This window comes from Anomalospiza imberbis, chromosome 14 (assembly GCF_031753505.1).
Source record: "Anomalospiza imberbis isolate Cuckoo-Finch-1a 21T00152 chromosome 14, ASM3175350v1, whole genome shotgun sequence".
NCBI lineage: Eukaryota > Metazoa > Chordata > Aves > Passeriformes > Viduidae > Anomalospiza > Anomalospiza imberbis.
In genome coordinates this window covers 17,596,386-17,624,166 of record NC_089694.1, presented here as the reverse complement: position 1 = coordinate 17,624,166, position 27,781 = coordinate 17,596,386, and the positions used below count along the sequence as shown (strand labels likewise).

The following is a 27,781-nucleotide window of genomic DNA, read 5'->3' as shown; positions in this document are numbered from 1 at the left end:
TTTGGATGCTACATCTTTATTACAGAGCTTATAAGAATGCCATTAGAATGATGGAGGCACAGTCTTAAAAGAATAGGAAACCTGAGACAACATGTTCTGAGATGCAAAGAACTGTAACAGCCCTACATTAACATTCCAACCAGAATTCACTGCTCCATTTTTCATCCCTAAAACTGAATAACAAAAGTTCTCCAGTTTAAAACATTTTGTTGGAAGTTCTAAGCAAAAAAATAAGCACAGTTTTTAATAAATAAAAGTGTTTTCTTGCTTCCATTGTGTTCTGGCAACTTCACTTTTTTTTTTTTTGTATAAAATGTCAAGTGTTTTAAACTCTTTTAAAAGTAAGTTTGGTAAGATTCAAAGAGTAACTTTTAAAGCCTGGAGCATATGTACTTTTTTATTAAATAGAGCACAGGTTTATAAATAGCTAGACACAGAAAACAAAATAGACAAAGGAGTAATACAATATTGTTTGTAACGGAGTGTTTCCAAGTGATAGTTTAAATTTATGAATCCAAACTGTCTCCAACAGAAGCAACCTATTTACATATTAAAACATTTACATTTGGGAAAACATTGAGCTCCCACACATGATTCCACTTGCACTGTACATTCAAACAGAAAGGGATTTTGGTTCTTCAACATAAAGCACCTCTTGTAATATTTCAATCACAAGATAAACATCCTAGAAGTCATTACCTCGCCCTTGGGGAGTGCTGGACAGAGAATCTGCTTTCAAAAAATCTGAGTTTATCACAACCACCTTGCCCCCACCCTGCCTTGGGCTCAGTTATTTCCTCTCCCCAGAGCCCGATCCTCTGGCTGTCCCTGCAAGCTGCTCTCACACCCCTCCCAGCCAGCAGCTGCTGTTCCTGATTCCCTGATAATCATCCTGCACCTCTTTAAGTGCTCTGCTTTGGAAAGAAAGCCTTATTTTGCTGTACCTGGAAACACTGAGTTTCACAGAAAACAAAAAAGCCTAGAAAAAACAACCGTGTTGGGAAAAAGTTGGAGGTAAAGCCGTACACATTCAATGTACACAGCATTTGGACAATGAAAGCTTGAAGACAACGTGCTCCAGAAATATATTTGGAAATTGTTCAACAAGTCCTTAATGCTGCTTTATTTACTAACCAGGAATTCAACCCTGAATTCCCCCCCTGTTTCCTGCAGTGGGAGGGTGATGTGGCATTTCCAAGCCATCCACTCCCCAGCCAGCACTGAAACTCCCATCTGAAGGAGTGGCTGAGACCACCCACAGCACAGACAGAAATATGTAAATACCTCCCTTGCACCTGCACAACCGTGCCAGGAACACGGAGAATGAGGGTGGATAAACAAGACAAGTGAAACCTTTGCATGATTGTGAGGCACTAAAACCCATCCTAACACGATCAAACAGCTTTGGGTAACAATCTGCTTTGTAAGAACAGCTCTGCTGCTGCAAACTGAGAACAAAACCTCATGGAATGGCTGTGCAGTGATACATCTCAGGATGTAACCACACCACATATTACATACAGGTGTAATCTCATTTATAAAAATACTCTATATTCATGCAGAGATATTAAGAACCCAAATCCTGCTACAGAAATATTTTGTTTCTTGAACCAGCAGCACGTGATACTGCTCTCCTCACTGCAATAGAGGTACCCTGATTTCCTAACAACACATCCCCCAGCACAGCTCTTCTGCTCTCATGGGATTTTTCTGGTGGCTCTCAGATAAAATGCAAGAGCTGTTTACTCAGGACTTTTTACATACACAATCTATGCCCTGACATCAGGCTTTGAGTTAAAAAGCAGAACATTAAAGAGAATCTCTTTGTCTTCACCAAACTGAATATTTCTCCTCTACAAGCACAACTGGTACATGTTTACATCATGGACTGCAGTTCATAATGAAATTCAACATTATTGAACCCAGCAATTGCTGCCAACAACTGCCTCAGCAGGGGATAGGGAGAGCAAGGTTCAGTGAGTAACAAACAGGTAACCAGCTACTGCTGATGAGCATCTCCTTCTCACTGAGGATATTTTTGATATTAATGATTTCATGATCAAGAGCTGCATTTTGATACTGCAGTTCAGCAACAAATGACAACTGGCTGAATTCATGATGCCTGGATCTGCACAGGCCAAGCAGAGGGGGGTTGGATCGACCAGTGCTGGGCCAGTCCTAGAATACAGACACTTTACAAGCAAAGCCTGGACTGTGAAGTTTTTAAAGGCAGTCTGTGACAAACTCCTCTGGTTCACTGAAGGAGTGCCAGTAGATCCTGGTGGTGAGCACTGCTCCTTCGTAAAGCTGAACACTTTGGCTAAAACCACCTCACACTGATATTGCATTCAGGTGTTGCAGGAGTTTTTGGCTTGGGAGAGGTTGGGAATGAGCAAACCTCCCAACGCAGACAACCTTCAGGCAGTCAGTCTCAGGGCAGGAGAATCCTGGGTTAGGATGTGCAGGTCTCAGTGTGGGTATGGCCCCAAACCTCCCCGTTGTCTGCCACGCAGGAATCCAGATCCCATGGAGATGATTTGAAGCCTGTAGTGTGAAAAGCTGGAACCAGATGCTGACAACAAGAAAAGGCATTTGAGAGGACCCATTTCTGGCAAAAGGCAGGCTGTGGGAGTGAGAGAGTTCTGAAGTAAGGCACATCTCTCTGCAAACAGAACCTTCAGGATCTTGCAGATGCAAATTCACAATTTTTTAACACAGTACTGAACTCCACTATGCGTAAAACAGCCTGGTATAAAGCTGGGAAATCAGTTTTTGCTTCCTTAGTTTCCTTTATTGTATTTTGACAATTTGCCAAAATAAATGCTATACTGCAAGCTCCATGGAATGGGAACACAGCCCTGTTTGTGAGCATCAACAGCCCTGCACCAGGTATTTTTGGTAAGTCTAGATTAAAAACCACAAAAACTCTGGAAAGTCACTGCAAAAACTACCTCTACACTGAAGAACAAATGCATCCAGAAGACCTCCACAAGGATCAGGACATGCACAGACCTCACGACAGCCGTTTTGGTTGTGTTTTTTGCTTCAGGGTTTTTTTGTTTTGCCTTAGTGGGGTGGGAGGAGTGAGTCTTTCATAAGGCTGTGTCATCATCTTCCCCGAAGTCCCCCACCAGCAGTGAATGCTTGTCAGGCTCAGCGAGGACGATGCTGTTCACGGAGCGCTTGTCTGAGAAGAGGGAGTTGATGGAGGCTCTGCTGTAGGTGATGATTCGATCCATCAGGCTCAGCTTGGGGGAGCCAGCCCCGCTCTCATCGATCCCCACGTGGACACTGATCTCTGACGGGCTCTTGTGCCTCAGCTGGCCACGGGCACGGAACTCCAGCTTCTCAGAACTTGGTTTCTGGTACCTAAGGAAGGGAAAAACAAAATACATCACTACCTCTGAAGCTGAAGTATGCTGAAATATGGATAGAAACTGATTATGCACAAGTCAGAGGCATTTATAATTTGACCAACAAGATTTCTCACAAACTCACAAAGGCCATTAAGGAATTTCCCATTCTGAACACTTCTGATTTGTACATCTCTTCCCATTAGAAATTACATTTCTAAACACTACTGTCCGCTTAACACAGATCTGTGAACTGTTCTTCAAAAGCCTTCAAAATCTCTCCCAGTGCCACACTTATTTTCTGTCACTCCAAATGAAAGACCTGAGCTTCAAATCCAAGTTACAAACCACAGCACTGTTCCTACTCACATCTTCAAGAGCAAAGAAGAAAGCACAACAGAGACTGAGGAGGCAGCCATGGCTGCAGATCCCATCCAGGGCTGTAGAACCAAACCAATGGGCAGGAACACACCTAGAACACGACACCAGCAGTAAGTTCAGAGCAGGAACACTGCATTATTCATATATTAATAGATACAATTTCACACAGACTGTCCAGTTATAGTTGTTTTTTAATTTGTTAGTAAATGGGATTTTAATTTAAAATTACCAGTATTTAATACATAAGGATTTGTGGTTTATCTCAACTAGAACCTCAGTCTGAAACTCAGAGGTGGCATGTCCTGCCCACCGTGCAAAAAACCTGCTTGTTCACAGGATCAGGCTCTTTCAATAAACCATTTATCTTGAAGCTATTTTGATGTGCTGAGCACATCCATAGTGGCCATAGTGTGGGAGGAGGACAGCTCACTGATGCCTTGAGAAGGCTGCCCTAGAGCAGAGGCTGGACAGAGCTAAAGAATAAAGCAGGGATTCATTAAAAGGATCTCCTCCATGGATCCACCTTGGGCAGCACAAGAGCCCAGCCAGGGCTGCACCCAAGATGAACCAAAATGGTCCCAAAATGCACGAGCGCTCCCGGGGGCTCTCACTTTCATAAGTTCTCCTCTATTTGCATATTAGGGTTAATTGTCCAATTCCAGCTTTAGCCCATGAAGTCCCATCCTGCTTGGTTTTCTCTCTTCAATTCACTGTTCTTAATGCTTTTTGGACCTGAAATTTGTATCAGTTATCTTTGGTCCCCAGGAAGAGAAGGAATTGTTTTGTCTACCCACTCTGTGAAGAGAGCTTACCAACACTTAACATGAAGCTCAGAACTCCATACTAAAACAGTACAGAATCTTAAAAACATAAAAGCTAATACTGAAGGCATCATCACAGCTATTCCACTGCAACATCCGCAGGCAGAGAACCCTGCCCTTACTGACATTCAGAAAGACAATGGAAACTCTCCCACACAACAGTAAATCACTGCAATCTTCTACTCACTGAGCCCAATGCAATTAGTGCAGGCAGCACTCACACACCTGCAGCTATGGGAACTCCAATGAGATTATAAATTAGAGCAAAGACAAAGTTGATCCGGATCCTCTTCACGGTTTTCCTGGACAAATCTATGCTTGCTACCACATCCATCAGGTCATCCTGCAAGTTAAAATGTTTATTGGAGCACTCAGAGAGACAGAAAGCACACAGGTGGTGTCCTCCCAGTCCTGTGTTACATCTCACTACAGAGCACTGGATGAAACAGGCTGATCACAGTGAGCCCTCTGGAGGCTGCTCTGCTCAGTGCCAATCCATCACAGTCCAAGTAATGTCCACAGCACCTCCCAGGACAGCTCCAAACACTGCCCACAGTCTGCCAGGGGGGTGCTGATGTGTAGGAAGAAGTGCCTGTAACCCTGGAGGTGCCATGGTGAGTTACCCAAATGCAATTTATGTTTGCCAAAGGACAGGTCACTTTGTCTTCCTTTGCCACTCTCAAACTTTAATTACCCCAAAATGTGCAGTACCCAGAAAACGTGGAAGTTTCCTTCATGGGATAATCACTGCACTAAACACAGTGAAGACAATCTCTGCTCCAGTTCTCCAGCTGATGGAGACTGTGCACCCCTGCATCACCCAAAACATCCTGGGCCTTCTGATCCCTCCTACCAGCTCCCCTTAACTCTGATTTCTTACCCTGATGAGAACCACATCAGCTGCCTCGATGGCCACATCCGTGCCTGTGCCAATGGCAATTCCCACGCTGGCCATGGCCAGGGCTGGGGAATCATTGATCCCATCTCCAACCATGGCCACCCGCTTCCCTTCGTCCTGGAGCTGCTTCACTTTGGCCACTTTGTGCGAGGGGAGAACCTCTGCAAACACTTTGGTGATGCCAACCTGAACACAGCGAGAGAGAGAGAGAGGACACAGCTTTTCCAGCAGCTGTCAAAGCTCCTGCCTGGAATGATGTGGCCAGGAAGAGTGAAACCCATTTTATCACTCATGAGCTAAAGAGCAAACTCAGCTGGTGATATGAAAACAGCTCTGAATTTACAGCTGATGCTACTTCCATTCAAAAACTTCTTGCAATTTTGATTCCAAATTTTTTAAAACTACCATCTTTCCCAGCAGAGCAGCTAGCAGCAGTATGAACACGCCACACCACCATTCCTGCTGAAACCAGCTCCAGCCCCAGGCACAGGACACCAGCCCACCTGGGAGGCGATGGACCGGGCTGTTTTGCTGTTGTCACCAGTCATGAGGACAACTTCTAACCCCATGCTCTTCAAAGTGTACACTGCCAGCTCAGCCTCTGGCTTCACAGTATCTGCAATAGCTATCAAGCCACAGAGCACTCCTGAAAACAGAAAGAACATGTTTGTAATAGAGATCTTTATTGATTTAGAAAACTAACTTCCCCCAGTAAGTCCAGTTCCAGAACCAGTTCACACTGACAGAAAAAAGTGGGATGATAAGAGGTATCATGGCACCAAGATTTAAAGCAATATAGAACATGGACTGTCCAAACACAATAAAAAAATATTCTTTTTCTCTCCTTCTTCCCCTTTTGCTGTCTTTGAAGTCTTTGCATTCTATTATGCCCAACTGTCCTGTCAGCTAAGAAATGCAGGAAGAGCCTGTCCCATAAGAAAGTGCTGTAAAACTGGTTAGTTATCTCTTTTCATCCCACTACCCTGCTTCAGGTGTAGCTGCTATGACATCACTACTCATTAATCTGTTTATGTGATGTCTCATGTGATACTTAGTGGCAATCCAACTGAATACAGCAGCAGCCCTGAACTCACCATCCACAGCTGCCAGGACAGCCGTGCGGCCTCTCCGCTCGTGTTCCATCATGGCTTTGTCCACCTCATTTCTCACCATGAGGCCATTCCTGGTCATCCACTCCCTGTTCCCAATGAGAACTGAGTATTTCTGAGAGGTCACAGTAGCTGAAGGAAGAAAACACAATGCTGTCATCATGTGGATAACCAGGGAGCTCCCCTGCAGCTCATCCCAGCCAGGCTCTCCCAGTATGCACTGGAACAGCACTGCAGGGAATCCAAACAAATGCAGAATTCCTCAATACTTTCTGCCCTACCATCTCTTCATGTGACCTTCACAAGAGAGACACCAACATTCCTTCAGTCCTGGGGAGTCACCCCATGTCAGAGGGCCAAAAACCACAGGTCAAAGGACAGTAAAGGACCAAGTCACCTTCTCAGTGCTTCTGATTTCTATGAAAGACCTAACAATGAGCTATTCTTGAGTGAAAACTAACCAGTTATGCAAATACACATAATTTTGGCTAGCAAATGGTAACTTGGGGTGAAGCAAAGTAAAGCCAGAGAGAGCTGACAGACGCCTCCTCTCTGATTTTCCAGTCCCATATTCAACATGCAACTTGAAATTGTATTTATCTTAAATGTTCTGAGTGATGTGTGAGCACAAAATAAACGAATGAGCAACTGTTTTATGTGTGCCTTGATGTCAGCCCAGTTCTCCAAGATGGAAATAAATGACCTCATTCCTAAGGATCCTAAAGACACAGAAGCAAAAACTGTCCATTTTACTCTCTAAGCCAGAATTAACTTACGTGGTAGTTCAGCATCAATGATCAAAGCAGGCTGCACTGATTCATCTGTATTCTCCTCAATTTTCACAAGTGTCACATTTTTAACATTGTTTTCTTCAACCATTCTGTTTTTCCTGTAGAGTAATGCTTCAATATTGGTGACTTTGCAACTAATGCCACAGCCTGGAACTACCTGAAAATCGGTACATGTTCCAAGGGTTTCTGAGTTCAGCTCCTAGAAAAAGAGGATGGAAACTGGTGAAGTTTTTAAATAGATAAAAGCACGATGCAATTATAAAGCTCACAAAATAAAGTGCAGTTAAACAAAGAGGAGGAGGGAAATAATCATCAAAATCTAGGTCTGAATGGTGCCTCTAATACAGTGCGATTTATGTGGCTCCACAATTTTCAGCTTTCCCAATTAAAGACATCAACTACTTAATCTGCATAAACAGTCTGGTGGTATTGAGGAAGTCCTGCCCCAGAGGTTCTTCCACAGGGGGAGCAGGCTGCGTGTGGGAGCCCCTCACCTTTTTGCAGTACTTTGTGATTGCTGCTCCCAGGGGGTGCTCACTGCTGCTCTCCGCTGTCCCCACAATCGCCAGCATTTTGTGACGAGGCAGGAGGTTCCCCTCCACCAGGAACTTCACCTGCATCACCTCTGGAGTGCCGTGGGTGATGGTCCCCGTTTTGTCAAACACAACCACCTTCACCTGCAGGAAAGCAGGAAGATTTCAGTCAATGAACCGAGCATGGAGGTGCAGATTCCTTGGAAAAGCGCCCACTCGAACCAAACTCGAACACGGAGCGATGACCTAACACGGAACAGCCCGAGCTGGCCGTGACCCACCGGGACATCCCACCACCTTCTCCCAACAGCTGGCAAAACCCCCAGGCTGGGCAGCCCCTGGGGCACCCCAGCACTCACCCTGTGTGCCATCTCCAGGGGCTCCCCGCCCTTGATGAGGATGCCGTTCTGGGCCCCCACGCCCGTGCCCACCATGACGGCGGTGGGGGTGGCCAGGCCCAGGGAGCAGGGACAGGCGATGCACAGCACGGTGATGGAGGCCTGGAAGGCGAAGCGGATGATCACCTCTGCCGCTGAAATGCTCTTGTTGTAGCCCTGGGCACGGAGGGGAGTCGGTCAGGGAAGAAATCAAACAACAGGAACAACACATTTGGCTACGCATTGGCTTGGAGGCTGGAAACATCTGCTAATGTGTCTGCTGGGTATTAATACTGAAGTAAAGCACAAGCAAAGTATGCAAAACCTGAGATGAATGATTAAATTAACGACTAATTAACCAACTTGTGTTCTATACTGCACTGATAGCTGCATCTACCCACTGGAGCTGGGGGTGCTCAGCCTGGAGGAGACTCAGGGGTGACCTCGTCGCTCTCTGCAGCTCCTGAAAAGTGGCTGTGCTCAGGTGGGGTTGGGCTCTTTCTCCAGGCAGAACCAGAGGACACAGTCTCAAGCTGCACCAAGGGAAATACAGGTTGGATATCAGGAAAAAGTTTTTACAGGTAGGGAGATAAAGTTCTGGAATGGCTGCCCCAAGAGGTGGTGGAGTCCCCATCCCTGGGTGTGTTTAAACGAGCCTGGATGTGGCACTGGGTGCCAGGGTTCAGTTGAGGTGCTGGGGCTGGCTTGGACTCGATCTTTAAGGTCTCTTCCAACCTGGGGATTCTGTGAGTTCTGTGAATTACCCTCAACTGTTTTATTTATAGGACATTTCCCTAAACAAGACACTGCCTGCTACAACTCTTTAATGATGCACTGTAATAAAAGATACGGGATCAAAGATAGATACAGTAAGGAGGGAAAAAAAAAACCAGATATGAAGGTGGCTTTCCTGGAAACTCAGAAATAGTTCTGAAACAAGAAACCCTGTGATCTAAGCAATGCTTAAGTCCAAGTTGGGATCCTGACCCTCCTGTGGAATTTGTAACGAAGATGAATTCCACTGATTGCCAAGATGAATTTACACAGAGCTGCATACATAATTGGAGCTTGTGACAGGAGGGACTTCTTTTTCCCACAGGGGAGGGATGGATGGTGGGAAATTGATGTTTAATATTTCTTTTAATTAACTTTTTTAAAATCCTAACTTACAAGACTTGATTAATTACTGTGGATTCTCTTCAAGTATAAATGCAGAACGATACAATATTAAAAAATACAAAATATAAAAAAATGTAATAACAAGAGCAGTAATAGTCAGCGACTGCCTGCAAGGGTAATCCAGAAAGGGAATCACTGCAGTCTAATAGAATTGTAAGGCTGTTTATTAAATATTTCAGAAGGTGTTTAAGGAGATTTACTTACCAGAAAGTATTTTTCCACTATTTCAAAATCCACAAACCCAATTATAATCCAGGCAAAAAGGGTAACAACAGAGACAGCCACAATAAAAGGAACGAAGTAGCCACTAAGTTTGTCTGCAAATTGCTGGATGGGGGCCTGGGAAGGAGAAACATCACTCAGCACCATCACGTTTGTGTCTGAAGGCACAGAAGAGAAGAATCACAGCTGCTTGCAGCACACTTGGCTTGCCACACTTCGTAATTACAGATTTACTTAATAAGAGGATGAGACTTGGCTCAGTAGACAGGATCAGAGTCCTTATTCAGCAAGATCCTGCATTATGCAGCTGCAATTCAAATCCAAGCAGTCTCAGCCACCCCTGCAGTGATTTGGTGTGCTGGTGCCTGCCTGAGACAGCAAACCCCAAGTGTTAAATTGGATGATACTCTACCTTGGAGGTCTGGGCCTCCTCCACGAGTTTAACAATCTGGGACAGAGTGGTGTCAGCTCCCACGTGGGTGGCCGAGATGAGCAGGGACCCGTTCTGATTGATGGAGCCTGCAATAACTGTATTGCCAGGCTTTTTGGTCACAGGCATGGCCTCACCTGAGAAAAGGGCAGCAACAGACAACAGTGCTGAAAAAGGCATCTCTGGGACAGCTGCCAACTCCTGACAAGGGGAGAGGACATCAGCCTCGACTTCCCCTCTGGGGATTCGTTTAAAGAAAAAGATTTTTACACTTGGAAAAAGCAAATGCTGACCTGTGATGAGAGACTCGTCCACCATGGAGTGTCCTTCAATGACACGGCCATCCACTGGGAATTTGCCTCCTGGGACCACTTTGACGATGTCCCCTCGCTGAACCAGCTCCACATCCACTTGCTCCTCACTGGAATGGTGCAAAGGGTTTACAAGAGACTAGAACTGGAGTGACCCAAGCACAGGAGCTGGCACTGCCCACAAAGCACAACCCCACTGGCTGGCACTAGCGCATACAAAAATGATCACAAGGAAGTCATAGTACTCTTTGAAAAGGCCTATTTTATCATAATTTTATTTACTTTCCAGTTCAGAAAATCCACTAATTGTCTTATCACATGAAAAAAACCAGCAATAAACCAAAGCAGAGCAGTGTTAATTCTGCATTTTTATATTTTTATCTGCCAGCAAATCTGAAGTTATTTGCTTCATAGTTCTATAGAATAGTAAAATTTGTTTCTGAATTAAGCATATTAACAACAAAAAAAGGAACAACAGAAAAAGCAAATGATAAAGCAAAATACCTTATAAGAACGTTATCAGGGCCCAAGGTAACAATAGTAGCTTCAGTAGCTTGTAATGAAATTAGTCTTGCCAGTGCTTCTGAGGTTTTACCCTAGAATAATAATTTGCATATTTTTCTGACTATACCATTAACAAAAAAGCTGGGTAAATGACAACGGTGTGCATTGCAATTTACCCTTTTAAGAAAACATTTTCTGCAAACAGTCTGATATTAAGTCAAACTTTTATTAGTTCAGTTATTAAAGATGATTTGACAACACAGAAGGTTAAAAGAACCCAGCAGAGCTTTTGCACGGGATGCTTTTACCAGGGTCTGCAATGCTTCTCAGTGCCCTGGTCTCCGCTTTCCTCACCTTTGCCACGTGCTCCAGCCAGCGGCCCAGCGAGATGAACACGAACAGCATCGGGGGCGTGTCGAAGAAGGTGACAGGGTTCACTTTGGCCCTCTCAGCCATTGCCACCAGGAGGATGATGAAGGAGTAGAGGAAGGCAATGGATGTTGCCAGCACCACGAGCACGTCCATGTTGGCCGTGTTGTGCCTCAGTGCTCGGGAGGCCTGGATGTAGAAGTGCCACCCCCCGAACACCTGCAATGGCATTTCACACAGCGTCTCCAGCACACAGCAGCAGCTCTTCCAGTTTATTCGTGCCATTTGCCCCTTCCCTGAACAAAATCCCCGCTCTAGCCGGGGCTGTGGTCTTCCCACAGCACTCCCAGGTATTCCCAGTGCCCTCCCAGTGGGATTCAGGACCTGCCTCAGGTGCACAGCTGTTGGAGCTCTGGATGCTGAGCATTTTAAACTTTCTATGCTGAAGGGCACAGACCCACAAGAAAATTCTATATTTGACCTGAGGCCTTGGAGAAGGCTTCCAAAATTGATTGATAGCACTGGGATTACAGGTGTGTAGTTTGATTAGAAGTGTGTAATATCACAGGGTGGAAAACTTAGAGTTTAAGGTTTAGAATATAGCAATATATATGGGGCAAGATGGAGGTTTTAGGGCGGTGGCTGGTCCTTTTTCTTCACCACCTTCTTCCTTCTTCTCCATGGGTTTGGGAAGTATTTTGCAATTGGACAGAAAAGTCCACATTGCAGACTTTGGGGGATTAATTATTGGGTTAAAAGTGAAAATAATTTAGGTGTCATTTCTTAATTGGATACTTTAGCCTTAAAAGACCTTGTAAGAAAAGATTGTTGGCCATTATTGTGCCTTGTTGGTGAAGAACTGCAGAACTCACTGCTGTGAGACTGTAACATAGATAAGAAACAATAAACACCTGAGTCTGAACGCAAAATACCTTCAGTCGAGCACCTTCAATCCCAGCCTTGACAGAGGTAGAAAAAAGAAGCCTGGAACCAGCACACGGCCTCTCTCCACAGCCTGCCCTGCCCCTGGGAGTCTCCAGCACCCATTATTTTGGTAACAGCAGAAGCACATAAGATCCTCAAAAGCATTTTACATCAGCACAATTGCACTCACTTTTCAAACTTAATTTCGTCATCACCGTCCAATCTGAGCGCTTAAGCCCAAAAAGCAGGAGTTGGCATAACCCCACTCACCTGTACAGGGACACAGAGTAAAAATGACAGGAAATTCATGACTGACAATCCTGGCAGGAGCTGGTATTCCAGGACCATGGAGGAGTGGAGGGCCTCCATCTCCTCACTGCTCATGTTGTGATGTGCGTGAGCATGCGAGAGCTGGCTGTCCATCACCATCATGTAAATCATCAGCCCCATCACAGGGATACAGAAAACCAGGCTCACCACAAAAGACCTTTTCCACCTCAGGTTTAAAAAAAAAGAAAAAAAAAAGGAAAAAAAAATTGTATTGAACTCAAGTACTGGAGAATATTTTAAGTAGTAAGTCTGCACAGTCACAGAAAAAAAAAATCATAAATTTATGGTTGAGTAAAAAAGAATCAAAGATGTTTATGGAATCTTAGTGTGTTCAGGAATACTTACTGCCTGATCTCCTGTTTGTGATCCAGATGGCTGGCAGATCTATCCTTTTTGACTAAGGAAGTAGTAAAACCTAAATCCTAAGGGAAAAAAAAAAGCACAATAATAAAAAAGGGAACAGTCAGTTCTAAAATGCACTTTGTGCTCAGTTATTGCCAAATTACTGATGGTGCCAGTCTAACCTTTGATTAACTTTATTAATATTTCTGATATAAAACATTACTATTGTTTAGTTGCTGTTGTCTGTTACTACTATTTAGTTACTTTTCAAGAAGAGAAAGGCAATCTGATGTAGAAATTAACCTTTCTAGAACAAAATACTATTCTAAACTGTGGCTTTCCAGAATGGCTGTTCCTAAAGCACAGAAATTGAGAAACTGAAGGAGAAGGCTGAGAAATTTATTTCACCTCTCACCTGCAATCGTACTTTATTTTTAAACAAATGTTCTTGATTTTTCTACAACCCTATATCTAGTATCTCCAAGTCTACCACGGCCTGGCTTTCACAGTATTTATTTTTAAAAACTTAGGCAAACTTGTAACAGAGCAGTTTTAAACCACAACACACAAATTAGCTGCTGAAATCTGCACTAAGATGAAAGAAGATGGAAGGAAAGAGACCTATTTTTTCTTTTTTTTTTTTGCTTTAACAGCCTTTCCTTCTATTTCTGGGGTGTGTAACTCTTCCAAGGACATGGATATTTCAGGAGACTTGGTGTCTACATGAAACTCACCTTTATCACTTGTATGACATCTCGAGGACCAATGGCCTCAGGGTCATATTTGATGTGGGCTTTGTTGGTCGCAAGAGCTACGGAGCAGTACAAGACACCATTGGTCTTCATGAGGGTGGATTCTATCTTGTGCACACAGGAGGCACAGGTCATCCCTCTCACCTGGAAAATAAAAGTTCCTTCCTGTTGGCAAAGCACAGGTTACCTGCCAAAATCACCTTAACAAGTAGAAAAAGCCATTGTGACTATGCTGCATTATTTATTGCTTTGATCTGGGGTGTGAGCACTGCAGAATCAAAAAATAATTTGGGCTGGAAGGGACCTTAAAGACCATCCAGTTCCACCCTCTGCCATGGGCAGGAATGCCTCCCATAAAACCGTGTGCTCAGAGCCCCCTCCAACCCTTCTAGAGGAAGCACAGCACAGGGATAAGGTTATTAAGCCCTGCTAAAGCTCTGTTGGATGTTCAGCCTCAGAGCTGGGGGACACTGAGCTACGCTCAGCTTCAAAAAGTTGAAAAAAAAGTAAATTCTAGCAACAGGAAGAGCAAACAAAAATACGGGAATATTTCTCTGCATTTTCAGTGTAGCAGTAGTAAGCCAGCACAGTTTGCAGGACGTGATAAAATCTGTGATACGTACCTGATGTACCCTTACACTTCCTTTTTTACACATTAACCTCTACTACACTACTAAACTCTAGGAAGTGGACACTAACACAGGCACATCCAACAGATAAAAGCAGTAAAAGCTGAAGGTGCCTGGGTTTAATGGTCAGCTTACAACAAGTTCCAGAATGCCATCTCCTTCCCCACAGTTCTCCATCACGGTGGCTCCGAAGCCCAGCTCCCGAATGAGCTCTGCAATAGCTGCAGGGTGAATGACAGCAGGGTTGTACCTCACTTCTGCCTTCCCTGCCATGAGGGCAACCAGGATCGAGTGGATTCCTAGGAAACAAAATGTGTGAGCGGCAGAGCAGGCTTAGGAAACATCCTGCATTTACTGTAACATTTCTATTGAAACACGACAATTTATTGAAACTGGGAAAGCTTCCTTGTGGTATATAAAGAGAAACATCCTCGTGTTTGGAAGCTACACCAGCACCTCAGTGCAGGTGTGACAGATGAAAGCATCACTCCACACGAGCAGCATGCCTTTAACAGTCTAATTACAAACATTCTGTCCATGCTATATGAAAAAATATCTATTTTTCCTTAAAAGAGTTCTTCTAAACTACAGTGCTGCATATTTCTCTGATCTGCATTTACCATTTCTGGAAGCCTTTTTTAAGGAGAACCTGTATGAGAAGGGGCAGATCTAACAGTGCAATCCTACTGGGCACTGAGAGGATTTAGATTCATCCATTTCCTAGGATGAAAAAAATTAAAATCCAGGCTGACTTGAAACCCATCCATCTTCATTACAATAATTAAACACAGTCTGCATTAATGACTCTGCTACATCACAGTCATGCAGCCGTTTGTTCCTGCAAATATAATCACAGACACCAGTGCCCTGACTCACAGAGCAAAAATTAACCCGTGTCCCTTTAATCCACTCACACTGTCCCTTCTCTCAGCTCCCTCAAGCACACATCTGCTTCTGCCTTTCAGCTGCACACCTGGGAACCTCCCTCCAGCAGGAAAGAACTGTTTTACCTTCTAAAGGATCCCCTATTTGATCCCAATATTCTCTGGAGCACTCAGCTGCTGCTTTTGCAGCAGCAGGGTCCGGGCAGCACATCCATAAAGCAGCAAGGATGTCCCTGCTCCCACCCTATGGGCCAGAGGTGAGGAGGAACACCTGTCCTGACAACCCAGCCCTTAAAAACACTGCAAAAGCCAGAAGGATTCTCCAAACAAATGCTTGGAAATGTAACAGACCACACTGACACCCATCTCACCATCCTCCCTTCTCAGATTCCTCTCGATGTTGGCCACGCACGAGGCACACGTCATTCCTGTGACCTGCACGTAGCACTTGGAGATGGTCTTGCTCTCCTGCCTGCCAAGGTGGGCTGGTGGCACTTTGGAGGGTGGCTCAGGCTTGTGAGAGTCCAGCTGTGCCTCAGGGCAGGGCTGAGCTTTGGCCACAGGGAGCTCTGCCTTCGCTGCAAAGGAGACAGCAGTTTGTGACAGAGTGAACAGCCAGGGCAGGGAGGGATGAGCTGCTGTGACACACTGCTGTTCACTGGGACTGAAAATGGAAACTGTGGTTGTACACACCTTGTCAGTCTGACCCACCCACCCCTCTGTAGTTCAGGGTCAGCAAAAGAAAACGAGACAAAGGTGGGCCACTGATTAACTTACTGGTTTGTTACTATTTTTCCTGTTGCCTTTCCTCATTGTCTTTGTTCTGTTGCACATCCTTTGTCTTCTCCTGTAGCTGGAAGCAAAACCTCTGTGTTGCAACCTTAGTTTTACACACAGTTTTATTGACTTTACCTGGAGCACAAAGCTGAACTTGTAAGCAAGTGCATGTTCCATAAGCTAAACCAATGTTTTTAACCCTAGAGAGGAGCTCTGCAACTACAGGCTCCTTACAGCAATTCAGGGGATGTGGGATGCTGTGCTTGTGCAGGAAAAGGGTGAAAAGGATTAAATGTGAGCACCCAACCACTTCTGCAGCTATTGACATAGAATAGCATTTATCTGACATATTTATATCGCCAGACACCTCAATCATTTGAATCAATCTGATGTGTTAAAGGATGTGCACGTTATCTTTCATGATCTCATCTGCAGTGAAGATATAAAGCTTCTCTTGGCAAGCACAAGGTGTATGTCAGCTGCTAAATTTCATCCTGGGGGGTACCAAATCCTGAACAAAACTGCACAATCCTTGTAAATTTAGAAGTTTCACACATCATTACCTGGAAAAGATGCATCAAATCCCATATCCTCTATTGAGGACCTCAAGTCTTCTGGGCTTGTTTGCAGTGGGTCATATTCTATAGTTCCAGTTCCATTTGGGAGAGAGACACGAACAGATTTCACACCTGCCTTCTGGGACAGCACTCCCTCGATGGACTGCACACAGGAGCTGCAAGTCATGCCCTCAATATTGATCACAACAACTTGAGTGAGGGGCTGGTTGGGATCCTTGGAAGCAGGATGAGATTTCAGTGGAGATGCCAGTGTGGGGAAAAGTGCCAGGTTCTCATGCTCCTCAGGAAGGCTGACCCTGAACCTCTCTGGAGACACATTCTCCACAGCTTTCCTCAGCTCCTCTATGCTAATTAAGCTTGGGTTGTAGTTTATAGCAGCAGATTTGTTCTCTAAAGAAACCACGACGCTCGCCACTGCCGGCAGCGCCGACACGGTGCTCTGGATGTTGAGGACACAGGAATTGCAATGCATCCCCTCAACTCTGAACACAACTGTCTTTGTGCCAGTCCCACTGGAGGTTTCTCTCTGTGATGCCTCAGAGCTTCTGGGCTGAGCATTCCTCAGCCTCTCCAGGTCAATCCCACTGAGCTTCAGGGGTCTAGGCTGCTTTTTGAAGGCTGCTGTGAAACCCGCAGCTTCAATTTGCTGTTTTATTTCTTCTGCTGTGATTAGAGGAGGCTGGTAGACAACAACAGCTTCCTTATTGTCCAGGGACACTGGAAATTAATCAATAAAATAAGTGTGTGTCACTGCCCTAAGCATAATAATCACATCACAGGATCTTGTCAAAGCTTTCCAGCAACACTTTACATGGTCTGAAATGTAACTGCAACAGAAAGGAGATTTCATTGATTTGGTAAAGATCAAGCAACTTAGTTCTTCAACCAGGTTTTGTCTAATACTACAACAACTTTCAACTCCTCCTCAAATTTTTGCTCTTTTCCCAGGATTTTCAGAAATGGCATCACTACTTCTTACTGAATTTATCCTTGTTTTGGGGTCTATGGCAATACACTTGTCCCAAAGCTAACTATATCAGTAAGCTGGTCTTGCCTTTTAGATTTTTAATTGGACAGAAAATATGAACTATTATTAATTACAATTAAAAAAGACATCTGTTATTAGAGATTTCTGTAACTGGTAATAAATTTACGGAACACATCTACTCCAGGCTGCCTACCAAATGCAAAACAACCACTAAACACCATCACCCATGTAACAGCCACACCCTTCCCACAATGTGGGCTACTTTCTTCATTTACAGTCCACATTAAAAACATCATTAAATACCCAGTCCCACAAAGAGTCACTGTCACACTCAGCTATCTCATCTAAAACCTGCAACGCCATCAGAGGACAAACAGCATGGCCAACCTCAATTTACACAGAAACTCACTAAGGTTGTACCTCTCATGTGTTGAATTCCTGGCGATCTGCCAGCCTCAATTTCCATAAAAACACACTACGGTTTTACCTCTAATCCTCTGAACTCCCTGCAGTTTGCCAAGCTTCCCCTCGATGGTGCTGGTGCAGGAGTGACAGGTCATCCCATCGACTTTCAGGCGCAGCACAGCGCTGCTCGCCTGGGACCAGCTGGAATCTTCCCACGTTCCAGGTGTTACCTCTGGCACAGAGATGCTCAGATCTGCTCCTGGGACCATCTGGGTAATGTGCCTGCCACTGGTGATGGAAGGGATGAAAGTCACCACTGCAGTTCTTTGATCAGAGGACACTTTCACATCCATGATCCCTTTGTTGCTCAGCAGCATGGCACAGATCTGCCTGGGCGTTAGGGCTGACTGTGCAGGGAGGGTGAGGAAAATTGTGTCAGGTAGAACAGGTTGTGGGTTTGAATCAGCCAGGGTAGCATCAAATCCCATGTCACAGATGGCTTCCTGCAGAGTCACTGGCGTTTGCAGCTTGGAGTCGTAGATGATGACAGCATTCTTGTCCTCCAGAGAGACCTCGAGGGGACAAACAAAGCAATTGAGCAAACTGCAACACAGCTGGGGGCTGAGACTGCACCACACCAGAGACTGCCCTGACTTGCAAAGATCAGCAATACTTGTCCAGTGTAACTTTCACCTCAAAGAGCAAAGGCACACTGAGTAACTCCTGCTCTCCTGTGCAGCAACAGGGCTGGAGAGAACAGATCCCAGCCCCACTCTCAGCTCCAGAATCCTTTTCCAGTCTGTCTGGCCACCTCCACTTGCAACAGCCAGACAGCACCAAGGCACCTAATGAAACTTCCAGAGCCAAATCCACTTCAATGAGGATGACTAACCCAATCCAACCCCTGGAGCAAAAGAGCCCACAGAAGAAATTCGAATGAGTTAGCAGTAATTCTAATGCAGTTCAGAGTAACTGCCCCCAGGCTACAAGGATGGAAGAAAACACTCTCTGAATAAACCCACAGCTTTAAGCAGCAGTGAAAGGAGCCCAGCATTTCCAGGCAATGGAGGCACAGGCTGGTAACTTGCTGGGAGTAAAAACCTGCATCAGACTTCACCAAAACTCACTTTAGACACCTGATATGTGACAACAATTCAAGAAACTGTTTCTCCTCTCTCTGTACCTTTTGGTGATCCAGAGACATCCTCATTTGGTAATAACCTTTCCCATCTGATGGTACACAGCCTCAATTTAATTTGCTCCCAACAGATGACATGTCAAACACAATAACTGCAGTTTCCAAAAGGAAAAAGCAATGCCTGCCAGAGGCCAAACACATTATCAATTCAATTCTGTCTTTCCTCTGGGCAAAGGTACAACGTAAAGACCACAGACATTATTAAATTATATCAGTTAAATCATTTTAAGAACCACCTTTCCTCATTTCTATCCCAATGATGGGCCTTAGCAGAATTAGCAACATGGACATTTATGGGTTTCATTGCAGAATAACCTAAAAGCAGCTGTTTGTCTGTATTAGTCATCTAACATTCATGCCCCTTGCTGACCTAATTCATAACCACTACACAAAACCCTGTTTTATTATTCCCAGAGAATTTTCTGAATCAACTCATCTGCCTAGACTGAAGCTCTGATGCTGTAAAAAGGATAATTACTAAATATGACCTCTTAGAAGTTTCTTAAGAGTCCTGCTCTACTCAGACTAAGGTTTTTGCAATGTATCTTTTGAAATATCATTCAGCTCTGGGATAAGGTATTTACATAAAAACCTAAATACAAAAGCCTTAACACTGTCCTTTTAAAAAACCTACTTCATTCCTTATGTAAAGGACACTGGGGATGCATATACACTTTATGCACTTTGTATAAATCTCCCTGTCCTATCCAATGTCACCTGTGTATTCTCAGAAATCACCTGAGAAAACACAAGGCTGACAAAATGACATTTTTTGCTAGAATAAGGAGAAAGAGAAGGTTCTGAAATCAGATTGTTTGGGGGGATTATTTTACAGGCTGCTTTTTGCCTTTACCTGGGTTCATGCTTGCAGACACCCAGTGATTTACCTGGCCATGCACAGGGGGCTGTTCAGAGCTCCAGGGCTCTGCTGTCACAGCACAGACTCACAGCTTTCTATGGCTGAAGGAAGATGAAAAATGACCTGCCTTGTAAATTTTGCTGCTTTTCACCAAATTTTTGTACACAAACACCTATCCCAGGCCACGGGGAACTGCTCAGAGCTGTGCATCACCTGCTCTGCAGGGGAAGTGCATGGCAATGGGTCCTGCAAAACCAGCTCCAGACAATGATCACACACACCCCAAATTAAAATTGTGCCCAGTTCTGGGAAGGGAAATGTTCACCCAAGGCATCCCCATAAAACAGGTGTTGATAAAACCAGAGGATTTTATTTTCTTTGGAGTAAAGTCAACAACTACAGAAGATAAGAGGATGCTTTCAGAACACAGATACTAAATAACTAAATAAACTTCTCAATTTTCTGTGCTTAGAACAGTTCTTTTTACCACAGGCTGGGTTACAAAATTCATAGGAATCTGCCAGCTTTAAAATTACTTCCATTATTAAAACTACTGTAAAATTATGTATTCTGCAAGGATGATCAGCTCACCCTGGAATATTTTACAGTCCAGTATTTTGCCCATGACAGAAGAAAGACTAACAATGTTGCTATCTCCTCTGAGCTAAGAAAAAAGTTAAAACTAAGTCAGGCAAAGAAAGCCTGAATTAGGACAAACCCAGTTGTTGCCTTTTTCCCCCCATTACTTCACAATGAGTTAATTGTAAAGCAGAAAATGAATTAAGAGCAACAATGACTTAACTCCCTCTGCAGTGAAGCCAGCACCTGTTTTTCTCTTATTTACCAGAAATACACCAATGCACCTCCAACATCAGCCTGCCCAGAAACGTGCAGAATAAACTCTCCCTGTGTTATTTTCCTCTCTCAGAGCACCATTTCTCATGGGTTCCCATCCAAACCTTTGCTAGAAGCAGTGCTAGAGTCTCTTACTTTAATGTTGTGGATCCCATTCATCTTCTCAAGGTGCTGCTCAATGCTCTGGACACAGGAGCTGCAGGTCATCCCCTCCACGCCGATGGCCACGGATTTTGCCTCCATGGTGAATTTCTACTCGAGTCTGCTCATTGCTGGTGGCTAAAACCAATCAGAACATTAGTTCCTACAGAATTTCACAGAGATTGAAATAAAACAGATGCGGTGGAAGGAGTCCCCGTGGCAGGGTTGGAGTGAGAGGAGCTTCCAGGTCCCTTCCAATCCAAACCATTCTGGGATTCTAGGGTTTAACAGAGGACCTCCTTCACCTCTGGTGTATGTCAAAAACTGAGCAGATACCAACAGAATGGAAAACTCCACGTATTTATTCCCAAGGATTCTCAAAACAGGAAAGTGTTCAGACATGTATTGCTCAATTTGGGATACACTGGAGATCATCAATTACATGCAGCAAGCTGTGGTTCATTGGTGTGAGATATTAAATTACAGGGGGAAGCAGCAGAGAGAGAGGGACAGCAGCACTTGGAATGCTGAAACAATCAAGCTGGTAACATCACTGGCACATCAGGTGGTAACTCTGCTTTTCCACATGTCTCTCTCAAATATTGCCCTCTGTTTGCAAAAACAAGTGATACTGAAGTTAGCCCAGGAAGCAAATCAAGCTTTTTGCCACACCTCATTCAGAAAGGTCTCATTTCTACTCCTCTGAAGAGTTTAATTACTATTTTTGCTCATAAAAACAAGCCCAGGAAAAAAAAATTACTGAACTTAAATGAAATTTGTAGAAATAACAGCTAATGGGAAGGACTCTTTTGCTCAATGCATAAACTGTTAAATGACTGAGGGGGAAAGACGGGACAAGAAGAAAATCTCCAGATTTTTTGTTAATATGTTGAAAAAAGTAATGCAAGGTTTTACTGACAGAGAGGTCAGCGACCAGGGAAATGATCACAGTTAATGTTTGGCAGCAATGGAAGCAGCAGTAAAATCTGATGAGTAACTGAGGAGCTGAAGTGAAGCACAAGCTTAACTTGTTTTCTTACCCTGAGGACCTACCTTGGAAAACTCAATTACATTGATGTTTAGTAAAATAAATTTTTCCTACTCCACGGTGACATTTCCAGACTGTTCCCTGTTACAGAGGGCCTGAAGGGCTCTGCCTTCACTTTGAGACGTGCCACAAACCACGTAAGAATACAAGGCAGTTTCATCACTGAAACAGCTTTACCTCCCTGATGCACAAAATTAAATGTTGAACTTAATTAACAAGCAGTGAAATAAGTATAAAACTGAGAATACTGACTTTTCCAATAGATTAAATACATCTCATCCCCGCTAAGAAGAGAAATAAGACTACTCTACCTGAGGAGTTATTCCAGATCTCACTTCTCCCCTGCACTTACAAGAGCTGAGTTACTGGAAACACTCAATATTCCTGTGTGAATACCCACACATTACAGAAGTGCAGAACTCTCACAAGAATTATCAACCAACAAGAAAGTCTATTTTAAACAAATTTCATACAGCAGCTCCTTTCTCAGGCTGATCTGCACACTCAGAGGTACAAAATACTTTAAAAACCACGAAGTTACCTAAGAAAACACATGCTGTGCTGTCATCCTATTGACATGTGATCCTCTGTGCCCCCAGCTCGTCCCCAAGGAACGCCCAGTCCACACCCAAACAAGGACCCCACTGTAAAACCCCACAGTCAGGGACACCCCGACACTGCCACCAGCCTGAAATGCAAATCAAGTTACAAAAAGCACTTGGACTTGCAGGGAACTTTGTGAGCACGAGCAGGCACATGGGACTGAAACCAGACATCCCGGGCAGAACCAATCTGCCCTCCAGAAAGGTTTGGAGATGTGCATTTCAAAGCATTGCAGGTACATGACCAGCTTGAAGCGCCTGTTACTGCACTTTGAAAACACAAATAAAGTACGGGCACACTCTGGCTGGGAGCTGATGTCTAAAATCAGCAAAGGTTGGCAAGATGCTGCTTTGGAGGAGAGCTGGGGTACAGCTGTGAGCCAGGGAAAACCTGCTGAGCTCCTGCCTGCCTCCCCGAGCTTTGGTTTAAGAGACTCAAGCTGCAAGTACAGTAATACCCATTTTTACAAAACCAGGATACAACGTTAAAGGTTCTCCGTCAAACAAACAGCAGCCACACTCAGTACACTGAATTAGCAGTGATAACCAGCAGCACTGCTACCAAATGCTCACCAATGCCTTCAAAACCCAACTGTTGAGATATGTAAAAATAACATTAAACTTCTTTTCACATCTATTATTATTATTACAGTTTGTATGGACAAAGTGTTTCCTCCCTTTTCTCAGTCTGTTTCCTTGCCCTTCTGCTGTTCATTCATAAACACAGCAGAAAAAACCCTTTCCTGGAAGAGGCTGAAATTAAAACAAAAACCATAAAGGCGTAAGAAAAAAAAAATTAAATTTATTTTTCCTTTTTTACCCCTCAAGACCCTGAAGTACTAGGACTGAAACCAGAACTTCCATCACTACAATTTATCTGTTGGACCAAACTGGCTCTTTGTTTTGTTCTCTGGCCTTCCATTAAGAATGACCCAGATCTCTCTGTGAGCATCACTCACAGCTCCCTGCTGGTGGGGAAGACAACCAATGTGGATTTTTATTTGCTTTGCTGCAGGTTGCTAACAGCTTCTATACTAATTTAGAAAAAAAACAGGTGGTTCTCTAAAAGATGAGACATGTCCAAATCTAATGAGCAGAAAGGTCTCATCAATCAGCCACATATTATTAACACTGAATTGTTAATGAGCTGTTTTTCAATCACTGTTTTCTGTACAGCCTTGCTGAAATTTCCAAAAGCCACACTGTCTGGATTTCCTGTGCTCCTGAAGCTTCAAAGCGATCTTGTTCTCAGAATGAAACACAGGGTTATACACAATGACTCTAAATAGACAAATTCTTTTTTCCTCCTCTTGCAAAATTCCCAGGACAACCAGTTAAATTTAAATTTAATCTCAGGCTGTATTCTACCTTGTCATATTAATTTCATTTCTGATGCTCTACCTCCCTTACCAGTGCTTCAAGGTACAAAGAATTTGGCTGGAACTTGAATGAAATATTTGTTGTATTTCCTCCTGAAGTCCATAACTAAGCAGACTGAAAATACCTGTTGCACCAATGAATTAAGACTAGATGCACACAAAAGGTAGAAAAATATTAACAATTTAATCCCAGTTCTCCTCATTTGGGTTAACATTTTCCCAAGAAAATAAACTTAGAAGTCAAAATATCTGCAGCAATCCATATATTCCACATCAAAGGCTTGTGCAAGTTAGCATGGACACATCCTTTTAATTACAATATATTTTCTTATAGAGAAAAGACTTGAAGCTGAGGTCCTGAAAATACCTGAGATGCTAAATTATGGATTACACAGGTCTTAGAGAAAAAATAATGCTTTTATTCTTAGCCAGTCCATTGCTCCATCTATAAAACACCTCCACCATCAATTATTAAAGAATTTCAGGATTTGACAACACAAAGAAATGGCAGTTCACTTTAGGAGCTACCAGCTCTGTATTTAGTTCCATTTTCTTGAAGGAAGTCAGTTAGTGCTTCTATGAAGTAAATGAAGCAATAGAAAGAGATGATTTCTACTTCCAACAGAAATTTCTCCCAATGGAAAGGAAAATTCAATAGCGATCAAGCACGAGGTGACTGAGACACTCATTCGTCTCTCTAAATAGTTTTTTTGATGTGCTAACACCAGTCACTGTAAGTAAAATATCTGAAGAAATAAGGCTCAATTAAGTCAAATTCATAAACCCACACTATAAAAAAAATGAGCAATGCAAAGAGGAAGTTACAACTCAAGAATCCCATTTAACCCTCAAAAGGCACTTTGGTGCTTCTAATAGCTGAGCACACCCAGGCATCACAGGGCAGCAAAGCTCTGGACCCCACAGACACACTTTGTGCCAGTTTTGGGATTAGCAGGGATACAACGAGGGAAGAGTTACCTGGTTCTGGTTACCTGTACAGCTCCAGTTTTCACCAGTTTATCATTACCTTGAATTTATACTTGCTGAAGTTAAAAGAGGTCACAGCTTGGCAAATACCACACAAATGCCTGCAACAGAATCTCTCAGGTTTAATTACAGACTTTGGATTTTATTAAATTTCTAAATGGCCAAGTGCTACTTAGTTTCTGTATTTAAGGCAGCAGAAAGCTAAATTACTTTTTACATTAAATGGAAAAAAGGTGCTTGTCCCTCAGTGTCTGCAAGGACCTATGGAAAAGAGCAAAGGGCAGGAAAGGGAAAAAGCTGCATCATCTCACCCTTGGGCTTGAAAAGTGCTACAGGAGATGGGTCCAACAGGGAAGAAGGAGGTTTTATAGGGTTCATGGGCAAACAGAGCCACTGGAAAGTGTGACTAGGGAGGAGATATGTATGATAGGCCCATGGGTAGATGAGGCTTAATCATTGAGAGAGAAACTGTGCATCTGCAATAAATGTCACAGCTACGTGACACTTTAAATAGGTTGTAATTCATGTTGCTCAAGACTTTAACAAGCCTTGCTTGGTCAGCGGAGCATGGAAATTGCTCTCAAAGAATTTATTTCTATACCAACTGCATGGGGAACAAAAAAAAGCACACATTGCAAACATTCTGCTTCACTTCTAATGAGTTTTACAGTACTTGAGACAAATTCTTAGTAAATCCTTTAACTCGTTCTTGGCCTTCCACAACCTCCTGAAGTCAGATTTTTGGAAAACAGGAATGTTTCCTTGGAAGAATCACAGAAAATATATGAGTAGAATATAATTTATAACCCCTTGTCATGCAAGCATACCAAGGTCAATGGGGGCTCCTCAGTCTTAAGTTTAGTCTCAAAGTACTCAGCAGAACAAGGTGGAATGCATCATACGGTAAAAATAAGAACAGTAAGACAACAAACTCCATACAATTTTAGTTTTTGCTTCCTTGCTTTGCCACCTGGGAAGGAAAAAAAAACTTCAGGTCCTTTCTCTACTAAGAAAACGCATTATAATAATTAATTTCTGATCAAACTGGGTTTGTGCTCACACAGGGCATTATCATACACATAAAGTCCCACACTACCAAATCTCTGCCTATTTACATCCACACAATTCAACAAGTATTTAAGTACAGAAACTCGACCTCTGCTGACTGCACAAAAGATTTTAAGATTTTAATTTTACACTAGTTACATACAGTTTCCAGAACACGAACACAGGGAGGCAACAGTTAAGTTGTGCCGTTCTTGCTCATTTTCGCGAGATTTCACCCCAAAGCATCATTAACAACTACTTACCCTTTTCCAGAATACCCTCACTATGCTTTTAATTAGAAAAAGGTGCTTGTGCACAGAGTGCTGCCATGATAAGGTGGCATAAGGTGACATAAGAATAAACACTAAGTAAAGAGTTTCAGGGGGACAAGCTGAGCAGCGCAGAATCGGAACAGCAGCTCAGTGACTCATGAGCTCCGCGACTTTCTCCGGTCATTGACAGGAACACAAGGAGGACTGTTCCACGCGAGCGCAGACCTCCTGCGTGCCGAGACCCGAAACGGGGATGCTCCCCGACGAGCACAGCCCGTCGGTCCGGCCGCAGCCCCGGGGACAGGAGCAGGAACCGCCGCGCCGGGACACGGAGGTGCCGCCCAGGCGCTTTGGGGGTGAAGCCCCGCGGCGCCCCCGACCCCTCCGGGTTGCGGGCACCCTCGCACACCGGATGGCCCCTGCGAGGGGCTGGACAGAGCGCGCCCGAGCCGGGCGGGTTTTGGGGCCCGGAGCCTCCCCTCCCGTCTGGGACACGCAGCCCGGCACCGCCGCAGCCGCCCGCGCCGGGGACACGGCGACAACGGCCCGGGGGCAGCCCCGGAGCACGGGGCAGAGCGGGAGCGCCCAAGGCGGGTCCGCACGCACCCGAGGCCGCGGGAGCGCCCCCGGTCCGCGCCCACGGAGGGAAGCGGGAACCCCCCGAGGGTCCGCACCGCCGGGGACAGCCCCGAGGCGGGCCCGCGCTGCCGGGGGGAAACAAGCAAGGCGGGGCCCCGAGGAGGGCCCGCGCTGCCGGGGGGAAGGGAGCCCCGAGCGGGGCCCGCACTCACCGAGACCGCGGGCTCCGAGCGCCGCTCCCGGCCCGGGACCGCCGCCGCCTCCCCGGCCGTGCCACGTGACCACCCCTCCGCCCCGCCCGCCACGTGACGCGCGCGGACACGTGACGGCGGCGGTCGCGATTTGTGTCGCCGCTGTCGCCGCATCGCGACAGGAGCCCGCCCGCCGCGCACCGACCAAACTACGCGGGCCTCAAGGTCCTTCCCAACCCGAACCAGCCTGGGCTTCTCTGATCATCACTCACCAGCACGACCCGGTAGCTGTTCTTTCCCCACCTCATTTCTCTGATTACTTCTACTCTGAACGGAAGTTAAATGAAGAGACAGGGTTGGAACCACCCCAAATCTGGGTTCCTTCCACCCCAAATCATTCTGGGATTCCCTAAGAATGCATTAGGAAAGTCCCGTTGATCTGGGATACTGCCTGCTCCTCTGGAGCCTCTCCAACTCAAAACTGAATTTAATTTCTTCACAACTCTCGGGTCACGGGAGAGGCAGCCTACTGGCAAGATTCAAGCCATACTGGCAAGATTCAAGCCATAAAAATCCTTTTGTGGAAAAAAATGGGATCTCGACTTTGTCAGTACAAGTCTGCAGTAGGAATGCAGTGAGGTTGATTCATACACACACATCTGGCTAAATGGAAACTCAACCAAGTTCTGGACTTGTCCTTTATCCACCAGTGATCTTTAGAGCAACAACTGGGACT

The 27,781-nt window shown here is 44.7% G+C and overlaps 1 protein-coding gene across 1 annotated transcript; it reads right to left on the bottom strand.

The window, feature by feature from the left end:
- ATP7A (ATPase copper transporting alpha) lies at positions 1-27,123 on the bottom strand. The gene is made up of 23 exons (XM_068205200.1): positions 27,067-27,123; positions 20,935-21,078; positions 17,970-18,459; positions 16,480-17,211; positions 15,511-15,717; positions 14,391-14,554; positions 13,609-13,770; positions 12,878-12,954; positions 12,473-12,698; positions 11,264-11,497; positions 10,910-11,001; positions 10,388-10,515; positions 10,077-10,231; positions 9,647-9,781; positions 8,246-8,440; positions 7,848-8,030; positions 7,339-7,552; positions 6,548-6,694; positions 5,957-6,099; positions 5,436-5,639; positions 4,781-4,898; positions 3,723-3,825; positions 1-3,369 (listed from the first exon to the last, which is right to left on the bottom strand). The coding sequence occupies exons 2-23, from the start codon at positions 21,040-21,042 to the stop codon at positions 3,093-3,095; spliced, it is 4,494 nt and encodes a 1,497-aa protein (XP_068061301.1). The 5' UTR covers positions 21,043-21,078; positions 27,067-27,123; the 3' UTR covers positions 1-3,092.
- Positions 27,124-27,781: the final 658 nt, after the last annotated feature.

Excerpts from the sequence above, each read along its gene's own strand:
- ATP7A (XM_068205200.1), bottom strand. The coding sequence starts at position 21,042 with ATGGAGGCAAAATCCGTGGCCATCGGCGTGGAGGGGATGACCTGCAGC. Across the intron at positions 17,212-17,969 it reads GGGAGTTCAGAGGATTAGAG|TGTCCCTGGACAATAAGGAA; the intron begins GTAAAACCGTAG and ends ATTAATTTCCAG. Across the intron at positions 5,640-5,956 it reads CCCGGTCCATCGCCTCCCAG|GTTGGCATCACCAAAGTGTT; the intron begins GTGGGCTGGTGT and ends CGCTGTGTTCAG.